Raw genomic sequence first — 19,481 nt, forward strand, 5'->3', positions numbered from 1 at the left:
CTCCTCAGTGCTGGATGTGTTTCCTTAGCAATGGATTGCTTTGTCCATTGGGGCTGGGGACCCCTGTGCCATCGGCTCCTGGTGTCCCCCAGACTGCCTGGGCAGCTGTAGGATGATCCCTGGAGCACCACAGAGCCTGCCAGAGTGGGCAGGGGGCGCTAACACCTCCTGAGCAGGGCTGGGCTCTCCCAGGGCAGGAACGGTTGGAGCCAGGGGTGTTTCCATGAATGCAGATAAACTCATCCTGATGGAAACCTCTTCGCTGAACTCCCTCCAGCCTGTACAGTGGGACAAGCACAGGACCTGTGCCCCAGCCTGTTATAGAGTAACTACAAACAGAAGAAACCCTCTTTTTTCTTGTTCTGAACCTGCATCCCCTGCTCTGGTTAGCACGGCCTTGGAGGGCTCCTTTGGGACTTTTGGGAGCTGTTCCCTTCAGCCCCCTCACTGCTCTCATCCCTCTGGGACAGGCCACTAGCATTCCCTGAGCAGCAAACCTGCAGTTTTTCTGGTGGAATTACCTCATTATCAGCTCTGATCCCTTTTCTTCCTTTCTGCTCTTCTCCCTGAGCTTTGTGCACCCTCCAGCCCTCACTGCCTGCACCGCTGCTGCTGCAGCGCCGGGCGGGGACGCGCTGGGGCCGGGACAGGAGTGAGCTCAGCGCTGAAACTCCTGGCCCGGCAGGACGGCCCTGGGAGTGGGCCAAAGGCTGTTTTATTTACAGTGCTCTGTGCGAACTGTCACCGCAAAGGGGCTCGGCTGCAGCAGCCCCCGGCTCTCTGGACAGAGGGATGGAGGTGCCAGGCCATGCCCAGGAGCTGGCAGGGATGGGATGGTGACAGCCTGTGTGATGCCCCAACTCTGCCCACCTGTGAGAGGAGCTGCCCGGGGCGCAGACCAGCCCTGCTCCCAGGGTTGTTTTGGGTGGAGTTCCTCGGCTCACTTGGATTTGTTGGTTTCTCCTGCTGTCTTTTTGAGAGCATCCTCCCATGCTGTCCCACCTCAGCCAATTCCAGCTCCCACCCTCTGCCCCTGCCATCCCCCTCCTGCTCTCTGACTGCACTGCTCAGGATTGCGATTATGAAAATCTTCCCAAAAATACGATAAATATGTGCTGTCCCTCCCCCAGCTCTGGGGACACGCTGGGGTCGCACCCTGTCACAGCCTGTGGGTGACCCTGCGGGCTGCAGGCACTGTCAGCTCTGTGCCCCAGGCTCGCAGGGCAGCGGGCAGAGCCTGGGTGGTCCAGCTGTCCCTCCCTTCCCTCAGGCATCCCCCGAGGCTCTCGTGGCACGACAGGCTCCATTACACACTTCCCAAACTCGCTGCTTGCTGCCAGAGACGTTACTCAATGCAGCACAGCGAGTCCCGATCCCATCCCGAGCGCAGCCCGGGCCCCGCACGGAGCCCTCGCCCGCCTGCTGCAGGTGAAAATCAGCGCTGGCCACGAGGGCTCCGCATTCCAGCTGGAAAACCTCTGTTCTGTGCCTGCAGGGAGCGGCACAGAGGGGGGTCTGCAGGGAGAATTGATCCCTTCCCTTCCCCTTTCGTCCCCTCCTGTCCCCGCACAGGGACCAGGAGGGCACGCACAGCAGCTCCGGGCAGAGCACTCAGCCCTGCACTGCCGCAGGGAAGGAGCATCGGGGACAGGATGAAATCCCCGGAATCCCCTGGTGACTGCGCTCCTCCCACTGACTCCGCTTCTCCTGCCACTTGTCTTAAGGAGCAAACTGGAAGCTCTGGGAGGGAGCACAAACTCCCCAAAGCTTTGTGCAGAAAGACCCCATGAGGTCACCCCATTCCTGCTCTTGCAAAACCTTTCCCTCAGTGGATCTTCTTTGTAGGGCAGAATCTGCCCTGAATCCAACCTCTGCTCCAGCAGCTCCTGGGGCTGGGCTGGAGATTTTTAAACTACGTGGAGATTAAAGCAGACTCTTTAGAAGGGTCTGTGAGGTGACACAAACAGCTCTGATCCACGGCAATGCCCCGTGGCTGTGCCAGTGCCGCCCTGCACCCTCTGCAGTGACCCCAGCCCTGCCCAGGGTAGGGGGCTCAAAAACAAGACAGCAGCACCTGAACTGTTATTTCGTGGTTCAGACCACGAACCAGCTTTTAGAGAAGCCAGGACATGATACCTGCATGGCCCCAAGTGGGCATTCCTGTAGGATTTGTGTCAGCTGCCCAGGAAAAGGCACATCCTTGTGGAGAGGTAACCAGGGGACTGCACAAGGGCCATGCACAGGACAACAGGAACAACTGGAGACACACAAGCTGATTTTCAGCTGGTTTCCTACAGAAATGACTTCTGGAGCACCGAGTGCCCCTGCCCTGGGAGCCCTCAAAGCACCGGCTGACCCAGCTGGAAGCCAGCAAAGGGGGAATTCCCCAAGACCTTAAAAACCCCTTGTAGGGGTGTGCCGGGCTGGCTGGGGTGGTGCTCAGCTGGTGGCACTGGCTGAGGAGGCGGCTCTGGGGGATAAAAGCAGCTAGGCCGGGTCTCACCTCTCCCTCTAACGTGGGTTGGGGGTGCTTTATGCTGTCACAGGCACCCAGCAGTGGCTGCGTTCCTGGGTGTGTCCCGGGCTTGAATTCCAGCAGCTGCTGCCCTGCTCCGTGCTTGGCTGCTGCACCCAGGTACTGCGGGGGGCAAACAGGGATGGGTGAGGCTGGGACCCGGAGACTGGAGCTGGGAGCTGAGCTTGGGGAACAAACAGCGAGAGAGGGCACGGGAAGGGATCAGCAGGGCGTGTCTGCAGCCCCAGCCTGTATCCTCTGCCCAGCTCCTAGCCAGGCCAGCTGTCCCAGCGCCAAGCAGCACTGCGCTCCACGGTGCAGGCAGTCCGGGCTGGGAGCGTGACTCCCGGGACGGCTCCTGACAGGACAGACAGGAAATGTTCCAAACCCGGGTTTAAGGAGCACGCAGTGTGGGAGGATGGGCTGAAATGTCCGTCACCAGCTCAAAGCCTGCCTTTTCTTTAGAGTAAGTGACTTTGCCACCTGCCTGTGCTTTCCAAAGCCGTGAGCTCCGTGTGCAGCATCCAGTACTCCAAGCCAGGTTCCAAGACTTTCTGTCAGGCTCACCTGTGCTCCCGAGCCAGGCAGGCAAGGGCTGGAACATCTCTGCAGGAGCTCTGCGAGCGGAGCGCAGCTCCCTCCAGGCTGCTCCTGCTGGGGTACGCGGCCGTGCATTCCTTACAAACCTCTCGAAGGTCTTTAGCAGAAATGGGCCCCGGTGTCTCGGAAATGGGTGTTAATGTCTCTGGAATGGGTCCTGCTGTCTCTACCAGCCTCACGCCGCCTGCATTGGTTACAGACCCGGCGAGTTTGATCTCCTGAACTTTCGGGGAATGGACAATCGTGTCCGTGCAGAGCCCAGGCAGCCTGAACTTCCCAGCTTTCGGGGGAAATGCCCACACGTGTCCAAGGGCGCACCTTCCCGGTGCCTCAGCCGAGGGGGAAAGGAAGAGAGCAACACGCTGCCGGGAGTTTGGGTAAAAGGAGGCTGCACCTCCAAAACCTCGGGAGAGACCTCAGGGGGTATGACCCGATAGATTCCCCCTTTATTCCAATAACGCTGAGGACTCCTCTGTCTCCTTTATGGACATTGGCCTTTCATAGCATGACTTTTCACACGCTCCTAACCTGTCCCTGAGGGAGAACAAAGGGGAAAAAAAAAAAAAAACAACAAAAAAACACACACAAAACCCCACCAAAAACCTCGTGGCCACGTAGCCAAACACTAACTCGTCTGTTTTGTACCCCACTCTAGATTCGATGAGGCAGATGGAGAGTTTTTAAAAGAAAATCCTGGAGCTAACAGAGCAGGATGCGCCTGACCACTTGAAAGATGGAAAAACCTTGCATCAACATCTCCGAAGGCCTGAGCCCAGGTGAGGGCAGTGATGGGCAGGGTTACAGCAGAGGATCCTCACATTTCCCTCACGCTGCTTTCCTGCAAAACCTTGGGACATTTTACTGATAATCCCAAATTATCCAAATCTCCCCTGGGCTGGAATTCAACCCGTGGTTGCAGGAGCTGCAGGTGGAGACGGTTTGTGCTGGACCTCGGGGCTCTGCTGTGCCAGGGTGAAGGGTCAATGTTCTGTTTTCCCTTGTTTGTGCTGCTGTTCGTGTCCTCCAGCACTGCGGGAAGCTTTCGGTCCGTCGGGATTTCTGCAGCTCCCAGGGGAGTGAGGATTTACTCTTTGGAAAATGTGGGACGCGTTCCCTGAAATATCAAGAAACACTCGGATTTTGTTTCAGGCAGTACGGCAGAAAAGTGAGCCTCACTTTTAAGTTCTTGTAGCAGTTCGCTGCCCCAGGTGTAACTTCCCCCTCCCTGACTGCCAGTAATTGATGCTAATTAGTGGCTAATTGCAGCCATTAGCGCCTCGATTGCCTCGGCTGCTCGGGTAGGGAGTTTGTTTGCACCAGGTGACACCGAAATGATTTTCTGGGTATTTGGGCGTGCTTCGTGCAGAGCGAACATTGAATTTTGTGTGTGAAAACACAAAATATGTCTCTGCAGAGATATCGGAGCCGGCCTGTGGGTGTGCAGTGCCTTCTCTCGTGTGTGGGGGTGGAGTCTGCGGCATAATGAAGTGATTATGGCGTCTGTAATTTGATTCTGGGTAGTCTGAATGCCCCTGCGTGTTTCCACCTTCTGGCAGTTGTGTATTTGCTGGTGCATCTTTGCTTTGTGACTGTGCGGATGTGCCTTGGCCCAGCTCTGCGGCCACCCCGGGGGCAGGTGGAGGAGCCCCTCCACCGCCCTGCCAGGGTGCAGTCCTGCCCCGGACACCCCGAAGTGTGGGACTGGCTCCCCGAGGAGCCCTGGATTCCCCCAGCCCCGTCCATACTCAGGGGAAGGGCCGTGTCCCCCCTGCGTGCTGCTAAGATGCTCTGGGGGGCTCTGCTGGGCTCTACTGTCGCGGCTGAGCTCATTTCCAACCCCGTTATGGGGCAGGGATCCCTCCTGCTCCACTGCAGCTCTGTTCTGTCACCTCACATCCCAGGGGATGCGGGGTGTTCCTCGGGGAGCTGCTCTGTGCCCCCCAGGTTTGCCGGGACCCGTGACCAGCGGAGCTGGAGCAGACAGAGGGCCCTGCTGTGGACAGACAGACAGAAGTGTGCTGTGTGTGCCTGGAGCACTGCCAGGGGAACATGGAAAGCAGATGTTGGATTGGGACCTGCTGGAGAAGCCCTGTTCTCGCTTCCTCCCGTGCCTCTGTGGTCAGGGCTGGAGTCAGGAGCTCTGCAGGGATCAGTGCAGCCCTGGCTGCTCTGGCTGAACGGAATGTCTGCTCCTGTGGCGCTTGCAGAATGCAAAACCAGCCACAAGTCACGTTACAGAGGAGCCGAGGCATGATCGGAAATTGAGGTGTTCCTGCTGCTTCTCCCTGTTCCTAGGGAAGCCTGGAGCTGCTCTGAGTCACCCTGGGGTGAGCACTGCAGGCAGTTGGGTGTGGGTCCTGCTTGGCCTGCCCTGCCCAGCCCCAGCCCTGCTGGTTCTTCAGGGCCAGCATTGGTGCCCTGGGTCCTTCTCCTCATGGCTTTGGGTCAGATCCTCACATCCCTTTGAACCTCCCAAAGAAAGACCCCGATGGATGAGATCCCACCCAGCTGGGCTCCACAAGCTGAGGAATGGGAATTCTCTCACTTCTCTCTTGTCCTTTGCTGTGTCACCTCATGCTTGCTCACCAGATATGGGGGCTGGGCAGTAGGGGATGTATCTGGACCATGAAGAAGGATCCTAATTCAAATCTCTACAGACATTCCCATTCCTGCCAGCCCTGGCTCCTGCAGCTGAGATGTGGCAGAGGAGCAGTTCCTGCAGCACCGGAGGTGTCTGGGGGAGCTGGAAGCTTTTCTGCAGCTTGGGGTTTCTTTACTCTAAACAGGAAAAAAAAGCCAAGAATTTTATACTGTCTGGCTCATAGGCTCTGCTTGCACATTTCCAAAGGGTTTGATGGTGCAGGGCTGGAGAAAGGTTGCTATGGGGATATGGGATCAATTTTGCTGAGCAGGAAAACTTGAGTGGAGTGATTTTGCTCTTGGAGTGAGGAGCAGCACTATTGGGAACTCCACGCTGGAGAGGATGTTCTGAGGGACTTGTGCCTTTCCTGCTCCAGGCCATGTGTGCAGCTGGAGCAGCCCCAGCCCTGGCTGACTTTTGGGGCAGATTAGGGAAGATAATTGGATCCAAATTCTCTGGTCTGGCTCCTCTGGCTGTGGAGTATCTGAGACCCAATGGGTGATGTGAGGTGTTAAACTCTTTGTAGGGCTGAGTCCCACAGGTGAGGGCCTGGATGTGGCTGAGGGCTTGGACCAGGACTCTTCTCTGGAAAAGAAAAGCAGAACTTTGGAGGGGATTAACCTTTTGCTGAAGAAACTGCAGCCAAGGGTGTGTCACTGTTGGCAAGAAAAACCTCTGGATGCTCTTGGACACAGTGGTCTGTGCTTTCATTTGAGGGTGCCTCTGTTTTTAGGATTTGAGCCCTTTATGGAGTGTAAATCCGAGACATCCTTTTCCTACCGGGGAAAGGGCGAGGTGGGGAGGGGGGCACTCACTGGGACTGTTCTTGGCTTTTGCCTTCCTTGCACCCATGGGAAGATGGTTCTGATTTCCACCACCATGTCCCCTGAATGGAGAGGAGGCAGAGGGTGCTGGAGGGCTGAGCTGGGGAGAGGAGAACTGAGCTGTTCTCCAGGCAGGAATTCACTGGAAGCTTTTCTTGAGCACGGCTCAGGAAAGACAATGCTGCAAGAGATTAATCCTGTGGTGGATACTCCTGTTTTGGGGAGACCTGTGCTCCTGGTGCCCAGGCTCCTTTGGTGCTGCTGTCTTGTGGAAATACATTCAAAGATTCTGTGCAGGGATGTGTGAGAGGTGCAGGAAAGGGCAAGCAAAGCCTTTGGGGACAGTTGCAGAAAAGCAGAGAGCAGGTTTCACTGTGGGTGGCTGATCTGAGGTTTCAATGTGCCATCAGGTGTCCTGCCTGCCCCTCTGTCCCCCGAGCAGCTCCTGGTAGCCTCGGTCACCCCTGGTGTGTCCAGGGCTGAGCCCTGCTGATGGAGCAGCCTGTGCACAGCATCTCCTTTGAAAAAAAGGATGAACAACTCCTCCAGAAATCACCACAAAGCTCCTCAGGTCATTCTGGATGTGCTGCAGGACTCTGGGAAAGCTGTTTTCCCTTCTGGTGAGGTGTGGTCTGAAAGTGGGGAGAATTTCCTGTGCTGAGTGAGGCTGCAGGCTGACAGAAAGCTGCCACTGATGGCAGATTCAGAAAGGGTGACATGAGTGGTGACATGAGTGCTCTGAGTGTTCCCTTGATGACAAAGCTGTTCACACTTCAGTTGTCAGAAGTGAATTCCCAGCTCTGGATCATGGGGGAGAGGTTTGGTCAGGGAAGGGCTGCTCAGGCACAGAGCCCAGCTCCCTTGGGAGAGTGCTCCTGTAGGGTTTGTGACGTCCCCCATGGAATCCAGGCCTGTCTTTTCCTCTTGGAGATAAATGTGTCTGTGGTGTGTGACACCCCCCAGGGGCCTGCTCATGAGCAGGAAAGTGAAGTCATCCAGACATTGCTTCAAGTGACCTCAGATCACTCAGGTCATTCCAGGAGGCTCCAAAAACACACAGCCCCCACCAGAACTCAGCAACCACAACTCCTGGAGGGCATTTCTTCCCTGGATGTGTTAATTTTATTTTTATCCTCGTGTGCAGCTGCTGCTCCAGCAGAAGCCCTGGAGACCCCAGGGGCTGGGGGAACACACAACAGAAAGGAGCGACTGCTGCAGCTGAAGTGCTCCAGAAAGTAATTTAATGAAACAATAAATGTGACAGCCACAGGGATAATCCATGTGCAGGACAGGTCTTGCTGCTTGTGTGCTCGGCCCTGCCTGGGCTATATTTGGTGGTGGGCAGTGTTTCCTTTTCTGCCCTTGTGTTTGTTCGTGTTTGCTGTGCAGGAATGAGGGGTTGGGGAGCCCATCCTGGGTGTCCTGGGGATGGGCAGGGGGAGGTTCTCTCCCCATGGAAGTGAATTGTACAAACTGAGATGGATCTGGTCAGACACTGAATGTTCCTGTCTCACATTTCTGGCGTGGCAGGGAGGTGTCACAGCCCTGCAGCATCTTCCTGCTAAAAACAGCTGCTGGCCCAGCCCTGCTCCTGCTGCACACAGTGTCCAGGACAGTTTGTGTCCAAAGGCCCCTCCCGGGAATGTGGGGCGGCTCAGGGATGTGTGCTGGGCTGTCATGGGGGTGACAGGACCTTTTCCATCCTCTCCTGCTCCATGCACAGCCTGGCCAGGCTGGAGTGGTATCCCCATCCCTTGGGATTTAAAAGCTGTGTGTGCGACACTTGGGGACAGGGTTTAGTGGTGGCCTTGGCAGTGCTGAGGGAATGGCTGTACTTGGTGATCTTGGAGGGCTTTTCTAACCTAAACAATTCCATGAATCTGTGATTTCAAAGGGTCAGGTTGCTCAGGCAGGGCTGGGGTTTGAAACACTGAGTGCAGCAAAGCCAAAAGCGTGGAGCTGCCTGGAGCAGGGAATTCTGTGCTGGAGCAATCCTGCTGGCCCGGAGCTCAGGGGATGTTTGGGCAGTGACATCTCCAGACAGTGGGTCTGCAGCTGGAGGGGGGCTCAGTTCAGCAAGGCCAGTCTGGGAGCATGTGAGACTCCAGCAGGAGCAGAGATGAGCAGGAACAGCTGAGCCCTGTGCCTGGAATGTGTGCCTGGGCCACGGTGTCACTTGTCCTGTGACTTCTCTCAGCCCACGTGCTGATGGGACTGGCTGGGAATGTTTCCCTGTGCTAAGGAGAATTTCATGGCAGAATGAAAACAAACAGTGCAAGTTTTCCATTTGGAGGGATTGTTTTCACTGAAAAGTGAGATTTTCTGTTCTCTTGCTGGAACACGTTTTTGATGCAAAGTGGAAGTTTTCCGGTTTCCCATCTTGTCAAAAAGTCAACAGCTCTGAAAAGCAGATTGATTCCAGCAAAATACTTTCAGGATGGAGCTTTTTCTTACCAACTCCCTTTCAGCCAGCTCAACTCATTTTAGCTGTTGGGGTTGGATGTCTCCTCATCTGAGCACCTTCACGCAGAAATCCTTTTCTCATATTAGAGAGCAGGATCTGCTCTCATTTAGAGAGCAGAAAAAAACAAAGTAGAAGAGTCTCCATTCTGTTATTAAAAACCTGCTGGCACTGCCCAGGCTCCTCTGGGAATGGTCACAGCCCCGAGGCTGCCAGAGTTCCAGTAGTGTTTGGACAGAGCTGCCAGGGATGCCCAGGTGGGGTTTTGAGGGGGTCTGTGCAGGGCAGGAGCTGCACTGGGTGATCCTGGGGGGTCCCTTCCAGCTCGGGACATTCCCTGACTGTGATTTCCAGTGGAACACGTGTTGCGGGTGGCTGTGTGGGCGAGGCTGTTCTCCAAAAGGCTTCCATCAGATGGAGCTGTGGATGTGCTCTCTGCGTTTTTCTTTCCTTCCTCGGAGTCTCACGGTGAACTGGGAGGATGTTCCTGTGGCAGCTCCCCTGCGCTGCCAGGGAGGAGCCGCTGCCCCCTCACACAGAGCTGGGCTGGTCCCCGCCCTGCCTGGTGGGAGGACACGCTCCTGCTGTCACCGGGGGTCACAGGGAGGGACAATGGGGGCTTTGTGTCCCGTGTCAGCAGCCTTTGGACCGGAGCTGTCCTGACACGACCTCCCTGCTCTGGCCATGTGCTGGGCACGGTCGGGAAGGGGAGATGCTGTTCATCCCCTTGGTGCTGAGGGGTGAGGAGGGGAAATGTCTGCAAACAGCAGCACTTGCAACCCTGGTGTTAATGGGACTTTGATCCTATAAACGTCTTTAATAAGGAGTTGTTCCCTGGGAGGGTGGGCAGGCCCTGGCACAGGGTGCCCAGAGCAGCTGTGGCTGCCCCTGGATCTCTGGCAGTGCCCAAGGCCAGGTTGGACACTGGGGCTTGGAGCAGCCTGGGACAGTGGAAGGTGTCCCTGCCATGGCAGGGGTGGCACAGGGTGGGATTGGAGGATCCTTCCAACCCAGACTGTCCTGGGGTTCTGTGAAGCTCTGGCTGCTGTGCCAGGGTTGGGCTTCGCTCACTTTGCTCCACAGGGACATCCCAGCCTTGCCCACACTGGATGTGAGCCCTCATTCCTGTCCCAGCTGCACTCCTGGGGCAAAGCCTGCAGAGGACGAGCTCTTCCACCACACATGGGCAGAAAGTGCCTCAGGGATGTGAGAAGCGTCAGGCTGAGCCGTGGGGTGGGGTCTGTGCCCAGTTTAGCCTTTGAGATGGCAAGAGTTCCTGTAGGGTCACCCAGGTACATCTGAGGAGCATTGTGGGCTTGGAGAAATCCCTGCTTTTGCCACAAGGAGCTGCAGGAAGTGCTGTGTGCTCCAGAGGTGCCTGTCCACAGCTGCTGGGCTTGGCTGTTGTTTCTGGGCTGGTCCAAACCCTGTGGGGCAGGAAGCTTTGGAGGTTAAAGCGTGGTGTGTAACTTCCACAAGTTAGACAGGGAGGTGTCCTCAGCTCTGCTGGAGAGCAGCATCCTCGTCCTTGCTGGGACAGGGGGCTGGGCAGGCCTGGAAGCTGCTGTGGGTGGCCTTGGTGTCACTCCTGGGGACAGCTGGAGACTCTTGTGGCACGATGCGCCCGAGGCAGTGTGGGGCATCCGCTGGGTCTGGTGCAGACTGCAGCTCAGCAGGGCTGGGCTGGGAGCTGCTGTCCCCTTTCCAAAGGGGGGTGGGTTCACCACTGGCTCCCCGCATCATCTCCAGGGGTGAGAACTGCTGGGAGCCCTGGGGCACCTCTGGCCTCTGCCCCTGGGCATGCTGGAAGCACTGAGGTTTTTGGGGGGCAGGATTTTGGGGGGGCTGTGGCAGCAGCAGGGCAGGAGGCGGATGTGGAGCCACTTCTGAACATCTTGCCCTTTGCATCCTGCTTCATCTGCATTGGAGTGCAGGGCACTGTGTCTCCCAGGGTAAAAAATGCCCAGAAATTCCACAGACCCTTCAATATGGTTTCTGTTTTACAGCGAGACAAAAAGGGGCCCTTTGTGTGAGGGCTGAAAGGAGCAGCCCAGTCCCACAGCCTCCCCAAAAGCTTAATGTCAACTATTTGCCTCCTTGTGCTTTCACATAAACAAGCACTTTCTCCTGAATTTGTGCCCTGGTGGCTCCCCCAGCTCCGTGTTCCCTGTTTGGTGGCTCCTGTGGGATGGACACATCCTGGCTGTCCATCTCCCAGCCAGGGTGGTGCCTGTGCTGGGGTGGCTGAGGGGACACAGGGCACGGGGAGTACAGGAAAAGTGACTAAAGCTGGACTTGGGGAGAAGTGAGCAGCTTGAGCAGGGTTTAATTCAAGACTCTGCTGCTTATCTGACAGCACGGATGAGCTCTTGCTTATAGATCTGAGCTGGCTGAAGCAGCAGCAGCTTGGTGAATCCCCCACTTCACACCAGCCTGGCCCAGTACCTGCCTCTGCCCCTGCTGAGGCATCCCTGTCCTGCTCTGGGGTCAGGCATCCCCCTGCCTTAGGTGCCTGTCAAACGAGCAGCAGCAGCTGAGTAACTGCCCCTGCTATTCTGGGGCTTTTTTGCATGGGCACTGGTGCGTCTCGGGTGTAGCACCAACGATTTCTATCCTGAGCCCACCTTCCCTTTCTTTGTGTGTGTGTTCTCTTCCCCTTTAGAGAAACTAAAAACCAGAAGTGCAGAAAGGAGCAATGATGTGTGTGCAGAGAACAGGGCTGGACTGGAAGCCAGAGGCAGCAGCATTCCTGTGGTTATTGCTCAGGGCTCCCTCCTGTGCCCTGGCTCCTGTGTGTTCCCAGGAGCTCTGTCAGCAGTGTCCCAGGAAGCCTGGGCATGCACTGCCTGCGTCTTCCTGCTCTGGGGGAACTCCCATACTCTTTCCTCCTCCTCCACCAGCCCTTTCCAGCCTTGGGGCTGTCTGGGGGGGGGGGTGGGGGGGGAAGGGGTGTTCCCAGCAACTGACCCTGGCTCCTGGGCTTGGTGAGGGGGATTTGATCCACAGGGATTCATTCCCACCTCAGCACCTCTTTGGAAGTATTTGGGAGTGTGGAACCCCCTGGCCTGGGGTGGGACCTTGGCTAAGCAGCCCCCTCAGTTAGCCCTGGCACCATTCCCAGTGGATCCAAAGCCCCCTGAAGGCAGTGGATGGGCACTTGTCCCCTCCACCTGATGCTGGATCAAGCCTGTCCTGGAATAAACAGGAATACTTGTTGAGCTATTTGTTCCTTCTGTTGGCTTTTCACTGTAGCCCTAGCACCTAGACTAGGTTTTTCACCTTCCCTGGAATCTGTCACAGGATCCTGACTTCCCAAATCTGCCGTGCTGCCTCTTCTGTTGATCTGTTCCTGCTCCTCCCCTTTCAGAGCCTGTGATCCTCTCTTTCCATCTTCATCACACAGCTCTCAGTTCACACACACAGGGAGGAGCTTGGCTTGGGAGCTGCTCGTGGAGAACTTCAAACAGTAGAATCAGATGAATGAATAAAGGGGATTTTTGTTGCTCTTATCCTTTCATCAGCTTGATTTAGTTCCCAGCAGTTGATTTTGCAATTGTTGTTCCATCTTTGTGCTGAGGGTCAAATTAAAATCCTGCTGGAGATGGGAGCAAAGTGCTGTGGAGTTGTACAGAACAAGGAAGGGCTGAATTTTGCTTCTGTTTGGTTCTCCTCCTTTTGCTTCTGCTGAGAGGTTGGAAAACCCTTGGATGGGAGCCTTGGAGGCAGGAGGTCTCTGTCCCAAGGATCCCCAGCCATGCAGGCTAAGCAAGTAAAATGTAGCATTAAAATGTTCCCAATGGTGCTTCTCCAGGCTTTGGGGCAGGGGGGATTAGCTGATGCTGCTCCCCAGGGCAGTCCAGGAGTTTTCTGTGCTTCTCCTTGGTTGCAGAAGAAGGAGATATTTCAGTGTGAATGAAAATTCTGTGTCAGTGGGAGATTGTAGAGCCATTAATGTTGGAAAAGGCCTTTAGGGCTGAGTTCAGCCATGGATCTCACACTACCCCCTTCCCCCCAAGGCCCCGATGCTGCATGCTGTGCTCTCCATCCCAGGCAGGGCCCTGTCCTTATGCCTGGAGCCCTGGGCTGCTCCTGCCTCCCAGGGCCACAGGAGCCATGAGTGGGATCTCCTGGGCTCCGTCAGCTCCTGCAGGCTAGGGCACCCCAGCCAGGAATGTGGGAACTACGTGGCCAAAGCCAAGGGAATGGGAAGCTGAGGGGGCCCAGGGCCTGACAGCAGGGACTGGCTTAAAAACAAATGAAAGAACAGAGGGAGAAATATTTCTAATGATTGTGAACTTTAGAAACAGAAAATAAAAGCTTATTCTTTTGCAGAGGTCCCTCTGCAGCCTGTAATTTCATTTCCCCCATTTGCTTTCACTGCCTGCTCTGGGCCCTGTCAGAACCCCCTGATTTACAGGCGACAGCTTTGGCTGTTTGTCAGGCGAGGCTCTCTAAATATAAGAGTGTGAAACCTGTCCCACTGCCAGCAGCTCTGAGAATTAAACTCATGAGTTGCAGCATGAGGCAGAGTGCTGGGTGCTTTACGACTCAAATGGCTCAGAAAAGCCACCCTCCCTCCCTCCTTCCCCTGGGGAGGGTTTTTCCTTGTATTACCCCGAATCTCTGGTCCTGCAGCTGGATAATGGAAGCAGGGCAGGCAGGGCTGTTTGCTGCCCTGCTCAGCTCTGTGTGCTGGCACTGCAGGGCTCAGCACCACCAGGCATAGTGAGCAAGCGTTTAGCACCATGGCTTGGTCTCAGGTTTTGTTTTATTCTCATCATGAAAAGGAAAAGAAAATGAGCCAAATGAAGCCTCACACAGTGGCAGCAATACAGCACAGATTAATTTTGCCTGATAGTTGGGGAAAGCCTGAGCAGATCTCAGCACGTGCTCTAAGCTCTGGCCTATAAGGAGAAGCTGTGTTTTCTGTGTGATGATACTTCTGTGGATCTGTCTGTTCTTTGGTGGTGCTTTATTGGATGGTGTTAAAAAAATGTGGACCTGTCAGAGTCTTGAAGCTCAGCAGCATTAATTTGGATTTAAAGGGGGATGTGTCTCCCCACTCTCTCAGAAATCGTAATTCTATAATGAACTAAAGAATTCTGGGTTTGCCCATTTTCAGCATCACAAAAGGGTCATTGTTTGAGCAAGGGGTCTTTTACACTCTGTTCTCCAATGGGGGCTCCTGTGCAGCCCCAACACCCTGAGCCTGATTTACAGCCTGGCTGGGCTGAGCCTGGGGCTGCTGCTGCCAGACTAGGGGGAGCAGCCTCAGGGAGTCCTGGCTCTGCTCTGGCAGCTGCTGAGCCACAGCTGGATGCAGGGGGCAGCTTGTGGTGCACAAAGGAGGCTTTTTGATTCGATTTTTGGACTGGAGCAGAGAATCTCAGACTGGTTTGGGTTGGAAGGGACCTTTAAGCTCACCTTGTCCCACCCCTGCCATGGCAGGGACACTTCCATAGACCAGGGTGCTCCAAGCTCTGTCCCACCCGGCCTTGGAGGAAAGGGCACCAAAGTAACCCAGTGTGTTTGCAGAGGCTGGGCTGCCCCAGGGCTGCTCTGTGCTGCTGGCTGGGCTGCTTTGGCTGGCTGTGGGCAGGCTCTGAGCCCCATCCTCTCCCTGAGTCTTGTGCTGCCAGCTCAGGGTGGGAGCCCCCACAGTCCTGTAGGATCACGGCTGCAGCTATTTCTATATCCTTCAAGATATAGAATCCAGAGGGAATTCCCAGAGGGAACCCACTGCACAGTGTCCTCCAGAGCCTCTGGAGCAGCTTGTGCCCAAGGATGAAAACTGCCAAAGGGAATTCTTGGAATGTCTGCATGCTGTGGGGGCCTGGCTCATCTCAAGTGCCACAGCCTGGAAGGAACATCCCAGTGCCCCCAGTGCCTCAGCCAGACCCCCGAGGTGGCGTCGGGCTGGGACAGGAGTGTGTGGGAGCATTTCCCTCTGGAGCAGGTCCTGGTCCCTCGGCATGGACAGTTCCAGAGGAACCCCGGGCAGGGCAGGGGCAGCAGGGATCTGTGCCTGCAGCAGGAGAGGAGCCAGGCAGCTCTGCCTGCACAGCCTTTCCCATTATCCCAGGGAAAGCTGGGACAGCTCTTGCTGGCAGGTGCTGCAGGGAGAGGAGCTCGTGCTCAGAGCATTCCCAGGGATATTGTGGAGCCCTTCCTCCCTCGCCTCAGGAATCACTTCCAGGCCAGTAGCCAAGCACCAGCTGTAAATAACAAAGTGTGGCTGCTGATCCCAGCTCGTTCTGCTCCGAGAAGTTGTCAGCTCTGGGCTTCCCCTTGGCATCCTCTCTCCAGTGCTTTGCATTCCCCTGCTCAGCCCCCAGGGCACTCCTGTCATGCTCTTGGTGTGAAGGAGCCGCTTCTGTGGGGGCCTCCCCTGGGCTGTAATGCAGGGAAAGCTGCTGGATCCAGGCTCTGCAGGCAGGGAATGTTTGTGTGTCCTTTCCTGTGGCTTCTTTATCATTTCTGCTTTGGGAAGGGTTAGAGAGAAGGTCAGAGGAGAAATGTCTGGGATTTGCATCAGCCTCTGTCTCAGCTCTCCAGCATGGAAAATTTGGCAGATCTTGTGGCCTTATCTGGGGTTCTTTGCACCCAAGCACCCCCAACCACATAGGAAAACTCAGCTGGTGGTATCCAAACTTTCTCCTGATGCCAAAAGTTCCCACACCATCAAAAATCTAAACTGGGGATGTTCTCCATCTCAAGGCTTTTTTCCTCTCACAATGTAAGAAAGTGTAAAACCCCTTTATTGCCCTGTGAGATGATACTGTGGCAGCTGGGCACTGCAGCTGAGCCCAAGGCCCTTTAGAAACCCCAGGAATATGCCACTGTGAGTGGCAGTATTTATCCAGGACTAAATAACACAGGAGCCATTCCTGCTGCATGCACGTGTCCTGCTGTGCTGGACATGTGAGCTCAGCCAGCCTCTTCACCCATGGAGCTGGGAACATCTGCCTTGGTGCAGGGTGAAAGGTGAAAGTTCCCAGGAAAACCCCAGTGGGAGGTGTGGGCTGGCCCCACGTGCCAGTGCCATAAGCCCTGTCCTTCCCTGTTCCACCCCCTCATGTGCTCATTCCTTGCCTTTCCAGCACACCGTTGGTGGTTTGGGTGAGGGACTGAGCTGGATCTTTGCTCTGCAAAACGTGGGGGTGGCTTTGTTTGGTGGAGATGAGCAGAAGCTGCTCTCCAGCTCCTTTCAGTGTGGTCCTGCCCCACGTTTGGCTCTGTTTGGGAGTTGAGGAGCTGCGGGAGCTGGTTTGGCTGTGGCCCTTGCTGTCACACTCCCTGGCACCCCTTTGGGCCTGGCTGGCAGCACCTGGGAGGTTTTGCTGCTCCTTTGGGGTGTTTGGAGCTCTTTCCCTGCAACTCAGTGAACCCCACAACTCAGCCTGTGTTTATCCATTTACAAAGATATCACCTGCAGCTCATAAACATGGGGGAAAGGCTCCACATCAGCTCTTTTTGTGCCCCATTGTGTTGCTTTGTGCCTGATGCTGCTGGTTTCCACGTGTGCACGTGTGCATGTGTCACCATCAGACCAATGGGTCTGTTCAGAGCAGCTGCCAGGATCCCAAATCCTTCTGCTGGGGGTGTCCCACTGTCTGTCCTTGCTCTCTGGCAGATGGGCTGAGCCAGAGCTCCCCAGTCATCAGGAACACTTGGAAAATAATTGAATTCTCCTATAAAACCTGTAAAAACCTCTTAATGAACCTATAAAAGGTTCATTATTTAACCCCTTTGTAGTGGATTTTCTCAACATCAGCCCAGCAAGCTCAGTGTTAAACAAGGGTTAAATGCTCCCACTGAGAGCTAGGACAGGCATTCCGGGGTCAGGGCCATCCCAGCCTGCCGAAACAAACGCTGGTGAAGCACAGAGTGTGCCACAGTCTGAGAGCTGAGAATTTAACTCCGAGCGTTTTTTGTTTGGGTTTTCTGGCTGGGGGAGCTCCGTGTGCTCAGCACAGGTACGGAGTTAATGCCAAAGCATTAATGCCAAATGCCAACTTCTTTTGGTATGGAAGCTTCCCCCCGCCGTTTTTTTTTTCTTCTTCTTTTTTTTTTTTCTTCTTTTTTTTTTTTTCTTTTTTTTTTTTCCCCTCCTGAGAACGCGTGAAGCTGCTCCTGTTTGTAACTCCGGGAAGGGCCCGGGCTGAGGGGGCTGCTCCCGGGGCTGTCTCTGCAGGGAGGAGGGATCCCTGCGTGCAGAGAGGGAGGAAGGAGCCCTGTTTTTTGAGGGAGGAGCGATCCCTGCGTGCAGGGAGCACCGGGGAGGCGAGCAGAGCCCCGTGCCCTGGGCACAGACTCACACCCTGTGCTCCAGAAAACAGAGGCACAAAGGCTGGGATTGAGACTAGCACCCGTTTCCTCGGTGGGTTATTTGGGTCTAGGTGCAGAGTAGCCACAGGCACTGCTGTCCCTCGGTGCTGCCCCCATGGCCACAGCAAAGCCCTAGCCTATCCCCGCGGGCTCCCTGGCTCCCAAAAGCGTCCCTGGTGCCACCAAGGGACTCCTTGGTGACGCTTCCCGGGCAGGGGAGCTGGCGGGAGAGCCCGGCCGTGCTCTCACACTGCGTTTCCGTGTTCCAGGGGATGTGCTGCCCTCGCCCAACGTGGGGCTGCCCGGCGCCCTGATCCCCCGGGAGCCCCCCGGGCCCGCCTACGTGACCCACAGGGGGCCCCTGGTACGGCTGCTGCTGGCGCAGGAGGGGCAGGGCAGGGCTGCCCGCGCCGGCCCCGCACCGCCCGGGCCCCGCACTGAGCCCCGGCCCCGCACCGAGCTCCGCACCGAGCCCCGGCCCCGCACCGAGCTCCGCACCGAGCCCCGGCCCCGCACCGAGCTCCGCACCGAGCCCCGGCCCCGCACCGAGCCCAGCCCCGAGAGCGGCGCGGGCAGCGGCACCGCCGGCAGCCGGGAGGGCTCCACGGGGATTCCCGCGGCTCCCGCCTTGGCACCGCCAAGTATTTGCCACAGGATTGTTTTTGCAAGAAAACCTCCCTCGACTGTTCTGCCCGGGAGTGACCTGGCGTGTTCCAGCCGGAGGGAATGACCTGGCTGCAGCTGAAGCAAAGGAAAGGAAGAAGATGCTCCTGAGTGTTTTCCAGGTTCATTAAACTTTCCCTGCAAGCAGCATTTAACTCTTGGAGCCTTTTCCTAAAAGGCTGGTTGGAATGAAAGCAGAAGGGCGGGGGGGGTGGTGTGCATCCTGGTCTCTGCTCTCAGGTCTGGAGCAAGCCACAGCCTCCACATTTGAAATAAAATATTTAACTTGCGATGGTGGAGAGTGTTTGCTCCTGTGCTGGGGCTCCGTGGACAAGTGTCCCAGCACCCCTGTGACAGTGTCCCTGCAGGTGGGGAACCTGAGAAGAACACTTTTGTCTGGCTGCTTAGGCAGGCTGGGTTGCTGGAAGCCTCTTGGAGGAGTCCCGGCCCTCAGATGAGCCAGGGCAAAGCTGTGCCAGCCTGACCTGGGCTTTGCTGACTCATTTCTATCAGGATCACAGAGCAGTGCAAAAGCTGCCATTTCCGTGCAAGAATTCCCCTCCCCAAGCACTGCTCCATCCTCCAGGACACAAAGTTGCTGTTTTCCTGTCCCAGCACTTGTGCTCAGAGCAGTTGTGCTGCTCCAGCTCTCGCAGTGACTCTGCCTCAGTAGGAGCTTGGTATGATGTCAATGTTTCGAGTGGGTGAAGCAGAGGAGGCAAAAATAGACATTTAGACATTTTTCCAGTTATGCATTTTCAAAAAGGAATATTTATAGCTCGGTGCCTGAACACAGGCTCTCTTTGTGAATCTGCTTCCAATTGCAACACAGCACATCCCCACTGGACCCTCGGGATGTGTGCAGGCAGCTTTGAGCCCCTGGCAGTGGGAGCTTCTGTGTCCCTGTATGTGCTGAAGTGTTCCCAGTGCAGACATGAAGCACCCACAGGGATCTCGGGGTGCTCTGGGGCTGCATCCCTGGCTCCAGACTGCCCTGGCTCATCTCTAGGGCAGGACTGCAGCCCACTGGAGTCTGAGCCTGCATTTCATGATTGACTCTGGAGCATAACGAGGATGGTGATGAGGGAGGTGTCCTCAGGTCACTCATTGCTGGATGTGGAAGGTCCAAATCATTGCATTTCACTTTACCTCTGTTTCCCCATCTGTGGAATTTGGATAAAGGGCTTCACCACACAGTTCTGAAGTGCTTTGATACTTGCTCAGGGTGTTTCATCTGAACCACCTCTCAAGGTCTGATCCTGCTTGTAAGGAGCTTCGGGGCAGTTCTCACAAGTTCAAGCTCTCTAGGTCCTGTTCTCTCCCTGCCTCAGCAGGAAGGGGAGATTGGGTGTGGGTGGCAGGTGAGGAGGTTCCAAAGGTCAGGGCTGCCCCTCCAAAGCCCATGGGAGAGCTGTGGGAGCTGCACTTTCCATCAGGTTGTGCTGCTGC

The 19,481-nt window shown here is 56.0% G+C and overlaps 1 protein-coding gene across 1 annotated transcript; it reads left to right on the forward strand.

The window, feature by feature from the left end:
- The first annotated feature begins 3,848 nt into the window (after positions 1–3,848).
- LOC134557157 (N-acetyl-beta-glucosaminyl-glycoprotein 4-beta-N-acetylgalactosaminyltransferase 1-like) lies at positions 3,849–19,201 on the forward strand. The gene is made up of 3 exons (XM_063409861.1): positions 3,849–3,891; positions 17,158–17,421; positions 17,639–19,201. Exons 1-3 carry the CDS (start codon positions 3,849–3,851, stop codon positions 18,097–18,099), a joined length of 768 nt encoding a protein of 255 aa, XP_063265931.1. The 3' UTR covers positions 18,100–19,201.
- Positions 19,202–19,481: the final 280 nt, after the last annotated feature.

This window comes from Prinia subflava, chromosome 12, assembly GCF_021018805.1.
Source record: "Prinia subflava isolate CZ2003 ecotype Zambia chromosome 12, Cam_Psub_1.2, whole genome shotgun sequence".
Lineage (NCBI taxonomy): Eukaryota > Metazoa > Chordata > Aves > Passeriformes > Cisticolidae > Prinia > Prinia subflava.

Excerpts from the sequence above, each read along its gene's own strand:
- LOC134557157 (XM_063409861.1), top strand. The coding sequence starts at position 3,849 with ATGGAAAAACCTTGCATCAACATCTCCGAAGGCCTGAGCCCAG. Across the intron at positions 3,892-17,157 it reads CTCCGAAGGCCTGAGCCCAG|AACGCGTGAAGCTGCTCCTG; the intron begins GTGAGGGCAGTG and ends TCCCCTCCTGAG. Across the intron at positions 17,422-17,638 it reads GACTAGCACCCGTTTCCTCG|GGGATGTGCTGCCCTCGCCC; the intron begins GTGGGTTATTTG and ends TCCGTGTTCCAG.